This window comes from Chanos chanos, chromosome 8 (assembly GCF_902362185.1).
Source record: "Chanos chanos chromosome 8, fChaCha1.1, whole genome shotgun sequence".
In the NCBI taxonomy this organism is placed as follows: Eukaryota; Metazoa; Chordata; class Actinopteri; order Gonorynchiformes; family Chanidae; genus Chanos; species Chanos chanos.
Window position 1 is genome coordinate 32,707,269 of NC_044502.1, and position 13,462 is coordinate 32,720,730.

Consider the following 13,462-nt stretch of genomic DNA (forward strand, 5'->3'; position numbering starts at 1 on the left):
TTAAAATGTTGTTTATCTGTATTCAAGCCTTTTCACCGCAATCACCCAGATGAGGAAGTTGTGTTAAGGACCTCTGATTATCTTTTCAGAGTTGGACAGCGGTGTTGATCCAGAGACTGGAGAACGAGCCCAGGGATGACAAAACGGTGTCTCTTCATTTCTTGTCATTGGATTTTATTGGATCAGCAGTGGATGCACCACCACAAAAAACTGAATGCACTTGAAAGCATCAGTAATTATTTGCTGTTTGCTGACCCCAAATGTGAACCTTGAAAGCATTATGAGATGGGCAGAATGGCATTCATCATTTGACTAATGATGGCAAACACTGGGCCAGTTTGGATGAACTGCACATCTTCCCTGAAACTTTAAGCGTTTCAAGCTATTGGATTGGAGGCAAGTTGACTTCAGCCCTCATGCTTCACACTGATTTGTCGACGTATGACGTCAAGGTGTGATCAACACTGGTTTCTAAAATACAGACTACAATTTCATGAACGTTTCTAAAATTCAGACAATTTTGAACGAGTTTGAGTCGTCCCATGAAATAAAAAAACCCCAAAAAACTGCTTAGATCCAGCCTTGAGTGTTTTCATCGTATAATTGTAAGTGTGGTCTGCTTTAGACCTGGGTGGTGGGCACATGTCCACACAGGATGTCTTGAAAGTTGTACTGAAACAGATCATGTTTTTGTATGATCTGTGCTGTCTGTTTGCTCTGTCAGCACTGGATGTGTTGGATATCAAGAACATTCAACCAGGGGGGCATTCCAGAGAGCAGGTTTAGTGAAAACTCAGTCAGTTAACTCAGCGTAAGTCGTAAACCTCCTAAAAGAAGAGCCCTCTGACTTCATTCTCCTAGCAAAACAAAGCCATATGGGCTCTTCCATTAGGTTTACTACCTGTTAACTGAGTTTTCACTAAACCTGCTTTTTGGAAAACCCCCCCAGGTCTTTTTGAACTCTGAAAAAGTTACTAAGGAAACACGTTTTCCGTTTTATGCCTTTGAAGTACTTTTCCTCTGTATATTTGAATCGTGTTGTAGTGGTGAAATCTGTCTGGTTTACTAAGTTTCTGAACAATTTCATTAAACAAAACTAACTCTTGACACTTATTTGCCTTTCTACTGTGTGAACAAAATGTAAAATCCTTTATGAATGTTTACCCAATCAGCAGTGAACTACAACAACAACAAAAAACACATCCACACCAAATGAACAGAGTGACATCACAAGATTAGATATTGAAATTTTATCACCGGTGAGAAAGAAAACACCAGTAACAACAGCAGGTAACAACTATGGAGTGAAGCATTACGACTATTACATAGATCCAGAACTGTTGACAAACAAACCAAGCCATGTCATTACGTCAAATAGTTATGATTTTAGCGTAAGCTTGGGTGGATTCGAACGATCTGTCTTTACACCACCAGTGTCATTCTTACTCTCTGTAATCTGGTGTTTTGTGTCTTACTCTTCTTTGTCTAACATCCTGACCCTTTTCTCACTCCTCCTCATTTTTTTTTTTCTAAATTCCCTTCCCACTACTCAGCTCCCTGTCCTCCTCCTGTTTGCTCCTCTCCCTTCTTCTTGTGACCGGACACGATGTCGTCAATGCGCAGCAGCAGAATAGCCGTCTGGAATCCAAAAAACGACAAGTTAGTCTCCGCCGACAATTTACTGGCGAGCGCGCGTTGTATGACGAGGTGGTTAAAGTTCACACAAAGTTTAATTACCTCAACTGCGGTTTTGTACGTCTGCGCTTTCACTGCCGACGGCTCCCAGATGCCCAGCTCCGTCATGTCAGCCAGGGTACCCGTCTCCCCGTTCACGCCCCATGTGGTGTGGCCCTCCTGGGTGTGCTTCGCCTACACGAGGGGTCAGAACTCAGCTCGTTAAACAGTGACCGAAGACTTATGACAGACAGGGGATTGAGCGCAAGTGAACTAAACACAGAACTGCGCAATCACAGCTACCCTAAAGTGGAGCGTTGAAGTAAGACATCAAGACGACGACTGGCGTTTGAGTAGTGACAAGCCAGAGGGGTTCTTACCCTGAGGGAGGTGAGCACACGGATGGTGCTGGCCCCACAGTTCTGGATGAGGGTACGAGGGATGACCTCCAGGGCCTGGGCCACGGCGCGGTAAGGCCACTGCTCCACCCCGGTGAAGGCGCGAGAGCGCTCCATCAACCGGTGGGACACGGCCATCTCCACGGCGCCGCCCCCGGGGAGCAGGTAAGGGTCTAAAAGCACGTTCCTGCACACCTGCATGGCGTCCTGAAGATTCCTCTCCACCTCCTGAACCACCGAAAAAACAAAACAGGTTATGAAAACAGCCTCTCTGTAAAACCTTCGATTCCTGCCTGACCAAACACATCAGGTTACAAACGGAAAACTTAACAAGATACACTACATTTTAGAGTCTACTTATCCTTTTTCCCTGAATCTTAAAGCTACACAGTGACTGTCTACCCCTCTTGTGTTCACTTTTAATGGAGATGAGAGTTACTACAAAGTGAAAGCCACAACTAACCTACAGATTAACTGCCCTTGCATGATCGTAGTCCACTACTTACAGCCAGGATTTCCTTGCTGGCTCCTCGCAGGAGAATGGTGCAGGCCTTGGGATCCTTACACTCGGTAACAAAGGTGAAGTACTCGTCTCCAATCTTCTTCACTTCAAACAGACCTGCTCCAGTGCCCACGTCCTCTTCCCTCAGCTCGTCTGTTCGGCTGGCGATTCGGGCTCCGCAGGCTCTGGAGGAAGTGAGAGAGAAAGGCTGAAACCTCACACAGATAGGCTAAGCTGACAACACACAGAAATACGGATCGTGTCTCAGTCTTCTTCTTTACGCTACGGTGGTCTCACCTTGCAATACGGTTATTGTCTGTTTTCCTGACTCTGCGGATTGCAGTGATGTTGGCCTTCATCAGGTAGTGCTGTGCAAGGTCTGGTTTGAAAGAGTAAAAATGTCACCATGATAGGAATTAAATGAGATCAAGAAAGCTGTGTAATGGAGGAAAGAGATGAGTTTTACCAGAGATTCCCTTCTCAGTGAACACCAGATCGGGTTTGACACGGATGATGTCTTCACAGATCTGCTGGATGTACTCCTCCTCCATTTGCAAGATTCTAGCAAAGTCTTCCTCGCGTGTGATCTCAATATCCGTCTGAGGAGAAAGGGAGCTTCGTGAGAATTCTCGACTTTAAAGTACATATCAGCGTTTCCAAATGACAGCTGTATCTTGCTGTTGGTCTGTGAGCGAGTGTGTGTGTTTTACCTGGCTTTCACCCTTCTTGTACTCCAGGGAGCAATCGAGCAAAACGATTCTGGGGTTCTTAATTAGACGACGCATACGAGGGTGTGTGACATCCTTATTGACCATCACTCCCCTCAGCACACAGGAATCTTCAATGATTCCACCGGGAACCTGCACACACATTCCACAAATATTACACATTAGTTCTACTATTGCAGGGTCATAGTACTGATAGGACCAAGAATGACCAGTCTTCCTCCTGCAGGATTTTTTCCTCTTAACACATTCAACAACAATTACCACATCAAGCTCCCACAGACTCTTTGAATATTAGGTTCAGCTGTCCTACGCAAGAGCTGCCACAAACTTCTATCCTCTTGGGGGACAAACTGGCTACCACAAAAGAAAGAAAGAAGTCACACAGTCATCTCCTGACCTTCTCCACTTTGGCGTACTTCTTGATGTCAATCTCCTTGCGTCCGTTCTCCTCCAGCTCCACGGTCCGCACGGCGTCCAGGGCGATGTTACAGGCCAGGCTGGACCAGCGGCTCAGGGCCTTGGTGTTGATGGCTGAATTAATGATCTTTAGCATCATGTCCCGGTCGCTCACATCAACAGGAGTGCTATTTGAAACGATGGGCAAAGACCACGAAGAGTGTTATAGAGTACAGGAAAGAAAAGAAAAGAAAAGAAAAAAACAACACAAAAAAACCCCTCACTCACCTGATCTCTTTGAGCAAGTTCAGCATGTCGTCCAGGGCCTGTCTGTAGGCGCTGATAATTACTGTGGGGTGCATCTGCTGCTCCAGGAACTGCTCGGCAACAGACAGCATTTCCCCGGCTGAAGGACAAATGGGGTGAGCACCATGGTCACAATGCAGTCAGTTCCAGCTCGTATCACCAAAACAAAGATGGCAACCGCTGCAAACAAAACAGACTGACTGGAGATTCTTACCGAGAATGATAACTGAGGTAGTGCCGTCTCCAACTTCTTCGTCCTGTGTACGACTTATCTCGATCATGGATTTAGCTGCAGGATGCTGCACCTGGATCTGTCAGTAGAGAGGGAGCAAAGAAGGTGGGTTAAACTATCAGAATAGGAGAGCATTGTTGGATTACTGATGTTAAATGGTCCCACTGGTGGGGTGGGGGGGGCATCTCGGAGCCCCAAGACAAAAAAAAGTTTCAGGCTTTGGAGGTTATCATTAGGCGTTTCATTCCTACTAACAAGCAGTGGTATTCTCTTCTAAGAGTATTTCTCAAATCAGTTTATGAGCTCAGAAATAGAGAAAATGTTGTGGAAAAATTCTAAATTTCTTTGCTCTGTTGTCAGAAATCACAGCATACACCTTTCAGGACACCTGAGATTGCTGAATTTTTTAAAGTTGCTGAGGTAACATTCTGTCAAATTAAGTCTGTTACAAATTGTACACTCTCTCGCCTTCACAGTAACTCCGCATCGCTGTATAACTGAAAGGCATCTTTGAATTCCTCAAAAGTCCAGCATTAGTACTGCTGCTACTTAAGTTCCTAAGTACTTAGGACACATCACAAAGAGGCCTAAAAGGCACAGCAATGAATCTAATACAAGTGTTTATGTCGTAGCATAAAAGTAGAAGCAAAAATAGCATCATTCTCCTAAATTCAGCGCACTAAAACCAATCCCCATATATATATTTCCCCTAAAAAGAAATATGAATGAAATATTTACCTCTCTCAGAATGGCGTTGCCATCGTTTGTCATGACAATACCACCCATTGGATCCAGCAGCATCTGTTCACATAGTAGATAAATACATTACAGTGATAAAAACATGATGGCAAAAAAAAAAAAAAAAATCATAAATTCTTCCCAATGACCTCACTGCAACCTATGAAACTCTTTAGCTCCTAATTTCTAAACATTAAAGCACATTTACTGAATCTTAGGAGATGCGAGGCCTAATTATGACAAACCTTCATCATAGCTCTTGGTCCCAGGCATGTCCGGATGACATCTGCTATGGTCTGGTGAAGAATAAAAAAAAAAACATTTGCAAATGAAAGTGATATTCGATATTCATATGCAAAGATTCCCAACAGCTACCAGTTCAAAAAAAAAAAAAAAAAAGCTCAATGTTTCACCTTAGCTGCACTGATGTTCCCTGTCTGGACTTTGCGTCCAGACTCTCTTTTCATATTCTGGCCTGAAGCGGGAGAGAAAGAGAGTGAGTGAGACGTAAGAGAGAAGAGATGACAAACCTTCAATGGTGACAGCCTCAACACTACTTATCAGTGGTGTCAATTCCTGTACGATTACAACGACATTTCTAAATGTTACTCTAGCAGGCATACAGAAGCACTTTATAAAAAAAACGCGCTGAATAATCACCCCGAAATAAACAGGACTCAGCCCTTCCAAAAAGACTTAAGGCTTGAATTTACATGTTCCTCATTATACGAACGGCGTATGTTAAATTAACAGCAGTAGTAAATATTGACGATGTGGGTTAAGAACAACGGCTCTACGGACGGGTGGAACTATAATTTCTGATTCAGGGCTGTTAAAAAAAAAATCATCGTGATTTAACTATTATCAGTTATCACAATTAGCTCAAATGCTACGCCGTTATAAACTAATTTGAGCACTAGGAATATCAGACATACAACACATGAATCACTGTTAAATTGTACGCTCATCAGTTTCATGGTGGACCACTAATCGTACTTGTTTTAATAATGGGTTAGAAAAGATATCTGTAAAACGAGCGTTCAATGAAGGCATGTCCAGTCATACAATAAGTGTCAGCCCAAGACGAGGAACAATCTAGGGTGTTGCTAGGCCCAAACCATGCCTGCTAGCTAGTTAGCATACTGAAGACGGGAGGCATGGAAAACGATAACATAACTATACCGTCCCCATATTTCACTCAAACACACCAAACCTGTAAACATTGATTGTTTTATTGGTACAATATTAAAACAACTTACTAAGAACGAGAACTGGTCGGCCCATCATTTTTGCGGCGTGGATTAAGCTAACCGGCAACCAAACCCACACGCACTTTGCAGAAGGAAAGAAAGAGCTAGGCGGAAGGAGGGATTAGAGAAACCTTATCGCCAATCAACATAGAAGACTAGTTGATACATAGCCGTATGAACCAATCAGAGTGAAAAATTCGTTGCGAAGGAAGCGATGGAGGGATGTGAGCAGCATGGGACGAGACCGTGCACGAGGATGGGCTCACTGGCTAATACGACCAAATACAGTAAGACATACTGTGGGCTATATCAGAAGTCATTTTTTCTGCGTTTAGTACTTCGCGAAATTATATATCTAGGTCTCAAAACTCAACACAACTAAAGTTTAAACTGACTCTGCAGAATTAAATATATTCTGAGCGATTAGTACACTTAAAAAAAAATAAACTTAACGTAAAATGTTATTTCCATCAAGACTCGTATTACTCCCTTAGCAATTCCCCACCACTATAATGAATTCAAAACACTACCAGAATGAATGTTCAGGTTCACGAAAATCAGATGGGTTTGGACGATATAGCTTTTACTGATGACTACATCTGGTGTATACAAAAACGGTGTGCTTGCACTCAGCAGACTGCTGTCAGTGTATTTGCCTAATGAAAATAAGCTTATTTAAAACTGCAGATAAACTGCTCTGGTTTGTACAAACTGGTGTAACTACTTGTGGAATTAAGTGGCTTTTTAAAGCTACTCCATCAACTGTACGATGAACTTCATCCACGTATTAAAAATTTAAGTGAAACTATATGCACTGTGCACTCACCAAGTTATCCTGTGTGAACATAGGCAATGAAAACACTTAGCCAACATTAGCAAACATGAATTCAGTGAAGAATGAGCAGTTTCACCAATTTATTCAAATCAGTGTTATCACAAGAACCTTACAGTACAGCAGTTTTCACTTTTCATGTTACATATTACACAAAGAAGAGCATTTCATTAACATTTCTGTATACAGCATATTCAATGTTTTTGTACTAAAATACTATTTTAAAGCATTTTTACTTTTTAATGAATTCATGAAGAATTTCTTATCCAATTAACATGTTAAATGTTTGTCCATATTTGATAACGCTGACATTATTGCTGCCCCATATCTGCAGTTTCATTATGCACAACACCGTCACATAACATCCTGATGTTATAAAAGATAACATCATCTGTCTGAACATATGATGACTGTAGGTGAAGACCAACCCAACCATCTACTGGACATAAATAATTGCAGAGTTATTCACTGCATATGCATAACTGCACATGTTATGAGCATGAATAGCACTGTAATATCCTGCTATATTAGCCCAAAAAACATTCCTCATAAAAGAACCTCTTTCCCTAAAACAAGTGGCTGTAGTTTAGTGTTCAGTGTGGTGCGGCCATGTGGTGTGTAACTGATAATTACTAATACATCAAGAACTAAATTTCATCGGTATAAATTCAGATGTATTCACAGATGTGATATGAAACTAATGACATATAACAGTCAGGTGAACAGGTGAATTCAGTGAACTGTGGAGTCCACAGTGACCCTTCTTAAAAGACACATGAGAGACAGAAGTTACAGGCATTGGCTCACTGTTAAACAGCTGTCTCAAGGAACAAATGCATATTTACAAATATGATAACTGCACACTGGAGATATTTTAAGATATCAAGGGGTGCATAAATCTTGTCCTGGAGGGGGCAGGAATTCTATTGTTGTTTTTTCATATCAACAAACTACTGAGGTATTCATTTGGCTGAAGAGTGCACACACCTGTCCTCCAGGTAAAAACCACCCTAAATAAGAAGAGACAGTAAAAGACGTAGGACAGGATTTAGGTACCCTTGGTCTATTCAGTGCAATGCATAGGGGTGAAGTATAGTGCTAATTTCTGATAATGCACAGTAATCTGGGTTTATTTTTCAAACCTGAGTCCTTTTTCCTTTTGTTAAATTTCTTGGTGTGCTTGCTGCTTGTTCTGTTGCTCATATTGCACAACATAATCAATTTTTTTTATTATTATTATCATCACTTTTACTGTGGTTCCCCAAAGATGACCATAGACGATAGGAGTTAAAAGTAAAAAAAAAAAAAAAAATCATGTTTGCTGCTGAGTTCCTGATTTTCTTGACCTATGCCCTCCTCAAACAGTTTTTACACTGGTTTCACAAATCCTCTCTTGCAGAACCCAGAACAAGCGGATGAGTAGCCTCCCTCTTCAGGTAGTTGATGAAGTCGCTCACCTCACGGCCACCCTAGAGGTAAAGGCAGTTATATCAGAAAGTTATTATACAGATCACTGGAGAAATACAACATTTAAATTTCTCCCTCTCCCTCCATTTGGAACATTTCGTTTCTGAAGATGACACACTTACATCATATCTCCTCGGCTGATCTTTCTGCCCAGATGGTACAAAGTAAATTGTGGGGAAGCTATGGGGCAAATGACAATGTGTGTGAAAAGAAAAGCAAAATTTCTTGTACATCGTTACACACACACGCACGCGCGCACACACACATACACGCACACACATTAGAAGGGATGTTAAAGACATGTGGAACAGGTGAAGTGTCTGGACTTTTACCCCTGAACATCATAATTGGGTGGGACATCATTAGCAGTGGCATCCATCTTGGCAATGACAATGTGGGGATCACCAGAAAGCTAAAAAATAGCGAGAGCCAAAGTCAGAGCGGAAAAACGCTTCAACTCTGAAGATGTCAAAGAATCAATCACAGACGTTTGCATGAAAGTAACAAAAAATACAGTCCTAAGCAAAATGTAATCAGTTTCAGCATTACAAATCCACAGTGCAGTGTCTGTATTACAGTACCTTCTCGCCCAGCTCTGCGTATTTGGGTTCCAGATTTTTGCAGTGGCCACACCAAGGAGCGTAAAATTCTACCAGCACATCCTTGTCTGGGTTATTCACAATCTCCTCAAACGTATCTGCCACCACAACCTGTACAATGATGAAAGTCCATCATCAAAAGGCCCAAAATATCATCACAATGAGCTGGCACATATCTGTTCTGGATAGTTCATCTTTTGGTTCTGGTAAATGCATTCTTTAGCGTCCCGTGACAAAAAGGGGATTACGTAGGGTGTGTTGAAACACACCTTGACAGGCCCATCATTTGATTCAGGAGCAGGCTCAGACTTGACGTATCTCTTCAACCGACCAGCAAAATAATCTTCCAAGAATCTTTCAAGGGATTTGCCATCTCGACTGTAAGAGGCAAAGATGATTTTGAGTAGCTTTTTGAAAATCGAACAGTTTTGAAAATGCACTATTATTTTTGCTATGAAGTGCGATGAGCATCTGCACGTTGGTTGACTAAGCCAAATGCAGGCATTCCTTCTCCTGCAGAGCTGTTAACCTTTCAGACAACCGCTCCACCTTGTCTTAAACAAACCCGACCGTGAAATTATGTCGCTAATAGGAAAACTGGATTAAGATTGGGACAAAAGCTGCAGACACTGATTTAAGAGTAATCTCTTATCTACTCTAAGAGAAAAGCACTTATTCACTCTATAGTGCCATCTTGTGGACAACTGAAAATACATTCTAGCAGGATCAAACTCATGACATGCTCAAGACACAGAGGCAAGTGTAGCTTACGTCAAAGCTTGACCATTAATGTGGATTCAGTAAAAGGTCTGTGAGGATCAAAATAAGTGTGGGAACTGACGTGAATTCCTCCTGCATGATGTACTTATGGCCCGCTCTGGTCCTGATGGTAATGGTGGGAAGTTCTCCTCCATCTGAGAGTCCCAGGCCAAACTCGTCCTCCAGGTCCTCCTGAAACTCCTGCCGGTCAGCCACAGCATAGCTCAGGCCCTGAGCCTGGAACTGAGTGGCCACCTTCATCACTCTGACAGGGGGAGAGAATTAAGGAGCAAGAACAGTGACAGTGCAGTTCAGATTGGCTTGGGGCCTCAGAACCATAATATGATAATGGAACATTCTCTATTAAAATGAGAGAGAGAAATCAACTGTAACTGTCACTGTAGTGTAAGTATGTGACCGCCAGGCAAGGAAGAGAGAGCACTCACCTGTTCCTCCAATAATTTGTGCCCTTGGGGTTCCGCAAGTAATCAACATCGTAAAAGGCAGTGAGCAAGTCTCTACCCCTCAGATTATCTCTGTTCTCAGTGGTAACATGTGGACACAATCCAAATCTGATGGAGAATAGAGAACAGAATGAATTATGTTTCATATCCAAAAGAGCACCCCCTCCCCCACAACAACAGCATGCTTTAAAAATAAAATGTAGAGTCCATGGAGTCCTACGGTGAAAGAATCAGATCATAGTGTCTAGGGTTCAGGATTAAAATTTAGGGGGCAGAAGCATACATGTTATCCCTGATGAATATGCGGAGAGAAGAGGTTGAGATGGGCTCAGTGAACTTCACCACGCTGTCCTCAAACTTGCTATTGAGCCGAGGGGGTCTAACCAGCAGGACGCATCTGCCAGACACAAGTTTAACTTTGTCAACAATCAGTTCACCATCCATCTTATGCATCAACTCCTACTATAATATTTCTCTTTTCCCTTTCTCCATCACTAATACATAGGTTTTTTTCTGTTACATACTCAGAATCCACTCCATGTTTGAGTCCTAGTCCCAGGTCTGTGGCATGAGCAAAGCGATAACTGTCCCTCAGGGCACTTGACGCCTTCTGAAACTCCGCAAGCTGAGGACTCTGAGGCCCTGAGAAAAACCCTGAAACACACAGATAAGAAACGCAAGGTGTACAGTGCTGGTTTCTAAAGTAAGGATTAAACCTTCCCCTGGACTGAACAGTACAGTGAATGAAGAGACTCTTCACTCAGAAATTAAATTTAGTCCAGGTTTAGTCTAAACACTTCCCCAAGAAATCATCTTATAGAACGTCCTTTCTGGTAAAGTCAGGACTGAAGAGGACTTTAAGAGGACTGAATGCTGCTATGTTTTGGGTCAAACTGCCAAAAAAATTAGTATGGAACATACATGTACTGATCGGTACTTTCATGGACCAAAACTTACCGACTACACTGGCATCAAAATTGTTGATGAAAGAATCCAAATCGGCTTCACTGAGCAGAGGCAGCGAGCTTGGTCCTGCCTGCTTCTGCATGTAGCTCACAATCCCATCTGTTTTAAAACAAAATAAAGTAATAATATGTTCCAAGACAACAAAATTCATACTTCAGTGGTGTGATAAAATAACTACCTGCTGTCCGAGGCCCATCATAGGCTGAGGACTCCTCGCCGTTACGGAAGATCTTGAGCGTGGGATACCCATTGACCCCGAAACGTCCACAAGTCTCAGAATTCACTGTGCAATCGACCTGGTTACAGGAGAAGACCTGAGATCAATGACTGTGCTGAGAATGATTTTCTAAAGGCTGAAAAGCCTCTCTTAATGAGCAGATGACTGTTAAACTCCACAAGACGCGGCTTTCAAGAGAGTAATACATTTAAGTTGGCTGAGGATAAGAATAAGGGCTAAATAAAGAAGAGAAAAAGAGACAGATGTAACAGATACGTTTTTTGTTACAATACACTGTTACACACCTTTGCCAAAGGCACTGTCCCTTTCAGTTTGGTAGCAGCAGTTTCATATTCAGGGGCTAATTTCTGACAATGACCGCACCTAGAGAAAGACAAACAACAGAAACAAAAAACTGGTCAGTATATTTAATGATGCCGATAAAGCTGTACTTTTTTATATATTGGAGCGACATTGCTAAGTAACCAATAACACCTTTAATAACTGTGAAATAATTTTCACAGTCATTAGAGTGGGACTTCACTCTAAACCCAGGCCTACCCATGGCTACCAAAAACTAACTTCTCAGCAACCCCAATTATCACACAGGAAAACACTTGACGGTTTTTACAGCGAGAGCGAGTACAACGTTGCTTTCACACATTGAATTTATTGGGGGTGCAAAACATTGTCCTCTTTATGTCCATGTAATTCTGCAAATCCAGTCTAACAGTACAATGCATACTATTTTACGTGCATTAGAAATGTATAAGTTAAGAACATTGCAAGGGTGATCATTTTTAATAACTTAGTACACGAGGGAACAAATAAGCGGAAAAGATTTTAACTCGCTGAGGTTGGTTAAGCTACAAATAAATGTTTAATGGTGGAGGCAAAACTGAAGGAATTTTGGAAACTGATACATTTTAGCAAGACAACTTACTTCCCTCATTTGATCTCACTGGAATCCTGTTTGGAAATCAGGGAGATGTGCAAATATCATGAGAACCGTCTGCTGACTTAAATGAATGCAGATTTTCCTCCACAGATTCAATGAGTGATTTTTACGAAACTTACCAAGATTAATTTACTACGATAAATAATTACTGTCTTCTCAGCTTGCAAGTAACATCAGCCTTTATCATCATACTGCAACTTAAATGGACACGGGCTAACCGGCTAACACAATTAGCCACTAAGGCTAGTCCATCTGATCCATTGTAACAAGCTACTTGCATGTCATGTAAAAAAAAATCAACAAAATATATAAATGACCACATAGACAAGAGTATAATTTTAAAAGCCTTAAAAGACACTGACATTAACATTGACCTACCATGGAGCGAAGAACTCCACCAACATAGTCTCGTGCTCGGCTACTATATAATCAAAGTCCGAGTCTCCAAGCTCGAGCACATCGCTGCCCAGGGCTGATAGGACGTTTTTTGAAACGATGACAAAAATGGAAACGCAAAGCAAATATATATTCATTATACTGTGCAGCCGCTTTACCCCCGTCTGCTTGTGCGGAAAAGTTTGTCAGTTATTGCTGTAATGGGGCTTGTCGCTGAAGAATGGTGTCAATGAGAAGACCCAGCCGATTCAAAACCATTCTGTGATTGGCTGTTACCCTTAGCCTTCAGCACGCCTAAGAATCTCCATTTTTGGTGTCATGACATTCGTCACTGCTCAGATGCTGTCAGTGGTACAATCGCTAATCTATCCTACAATTTCAGTAAATGGGCTAAAAAGAGTCGTTATTTATGAGACTAATGTCTGAACAGACGTATTACCAAAAAAGATAATCAGATTTTAAGAACTGTTGTGCGTGTCCTGTGGATTTGATCTGCTTTCCGAAATGATCGCTGCTGCCCTAGAATAAGCTGTATACAGATATGAAGACCTTGTTCCAAGAGAACCGTTTACAAAATGGG

The 13,462-nt window shown here is 41.9% G+C and overlaps 2 protein-coding genes across 3 annotated transcripts; both read right to left on the minus strand.

Moving 5' to 3' along the window:
• Positions 1-1,235: 1,235 nt before the first annotated feature.
• Positions 1,236-6,316, minus strand: cct3 (chaperonin containing TCP1, subunit 3 (gamma)). 2 transcript variants are annotated; one of them, XM_030782042.1, is made up of 14 exons: positions 6,234-6,316; positions 5,388-5,449; positions 5,220-5,270; positions 4,975-5,037; positions 4,219-4,315; positions 3,987-4,104; positions 3,700-3,886; positions 3,285-3,434; positions 3,041-3,173; positions 2,872-2,953; positions 2,579-2,759; positions 2,055-2,300; positions 1,738-1,869; positions 1,236-1,638 (listed from the first exon to the last, which is right to left on the minus strand). In XM_030782042.1, the coding sequence occupies exons 1-14, from the start codon at positions 6,259-6,261 to the stop codon at positions 1,546-1,548; spliced, it is 1,623 nt and encodes a 540-aa protein (XP_030637902.1). In that variant the 5' UTR covers positions 6,262-6,316; the 3' UTR covers positions 1,236-1,545. The 2 variants fall into 2 exon arrangements, with proteins under 2 accessions (XP_030637902.1, XP_030637903.1); XM_030782043.1 differs by lacking the exons at positions 4,975-5,037; positions 5,220-5,270.
• Positions 6,317-8,366: 2,050 nt separating this feature from the next.
• On the minus strand, positions 8,367-13,082 carry pdia7 (protein disulfide isomerase family A, member 7). The gene is made up of 13 exons (XM_030781940.1): positions 12,865-13,082; positions 11,834-11,912; positions 11,490-11,607; positions 11,303-11,410; positions 10,870-10,999; positions 10,629-10,742; positions 10,328-10,453; positions 9,964-10,146; positions 9,392-9,500; positions 9,105-9,233; positions 8,856-8,935; positions 8,646-8,703; positions 8,367-8,525 (listed from the first exon to the last, which is right to left on the minus strand). The coding sequence occupies exons 1-13, from the start codon at positions 13,017-13,019 to the stop codon at positions 8,436-8,438; spliced, it is 1,479 nt and encodes a 492-aa protein (XP_030637800.1). The 5' UTR covers positions 13,020-13,082; the 3' UTR covers positions 8,367-8,435.
• Positions 13,083-13,462: the final 380 nt, after the last annotated feature.

Excerpts from the sequence above, each read along its gene's own strand:
- cct3 (XM_030782042.1), bottom strand. The coding sequence starts at position 6,261 with ATGATGGGCCGACCAGTTCTCGTTCTTA. Across the intron at positions 5,450-6,233 it reads CCGACCAGTTCTCGTTCTTA|GCCAGAATATGAAAAGAGAG; the intron begins GTAAGTTGTTTT and ends CTCCCGCTTCAG. Across the intron at positions 5,271-5,387 it reads GGAACATCAGTGCAGCTAAG|ACCATAGCAGATGTCATCCG; the intron begins GTGAAACATTGA and ends ATTCTTCACCAG.
- pdia7 (XM_030781940.1), bottom strand. The coding sequence starts at position 13,019 with ATGAATATATATTTGCTTTGCGTTTCCATTTTTGTCATCGTTTCAAAA. Across the intron at positions 10,743-10,869 it reads AAACATGGAGTGGATTCTGA|ATGCGTCCTGCTGGTTAGAC; the intron begins GTATGTAACAGA and ends TGTGTCTGGCAG. Across the intron at positions 8,936-9,104 it reads ACGCAGAGCTGGGCGAGAAG|CTTTCTGGTGATCCCCACAT; the intron begins GTACTGTAATAC and ends GCTATTTTTTAG.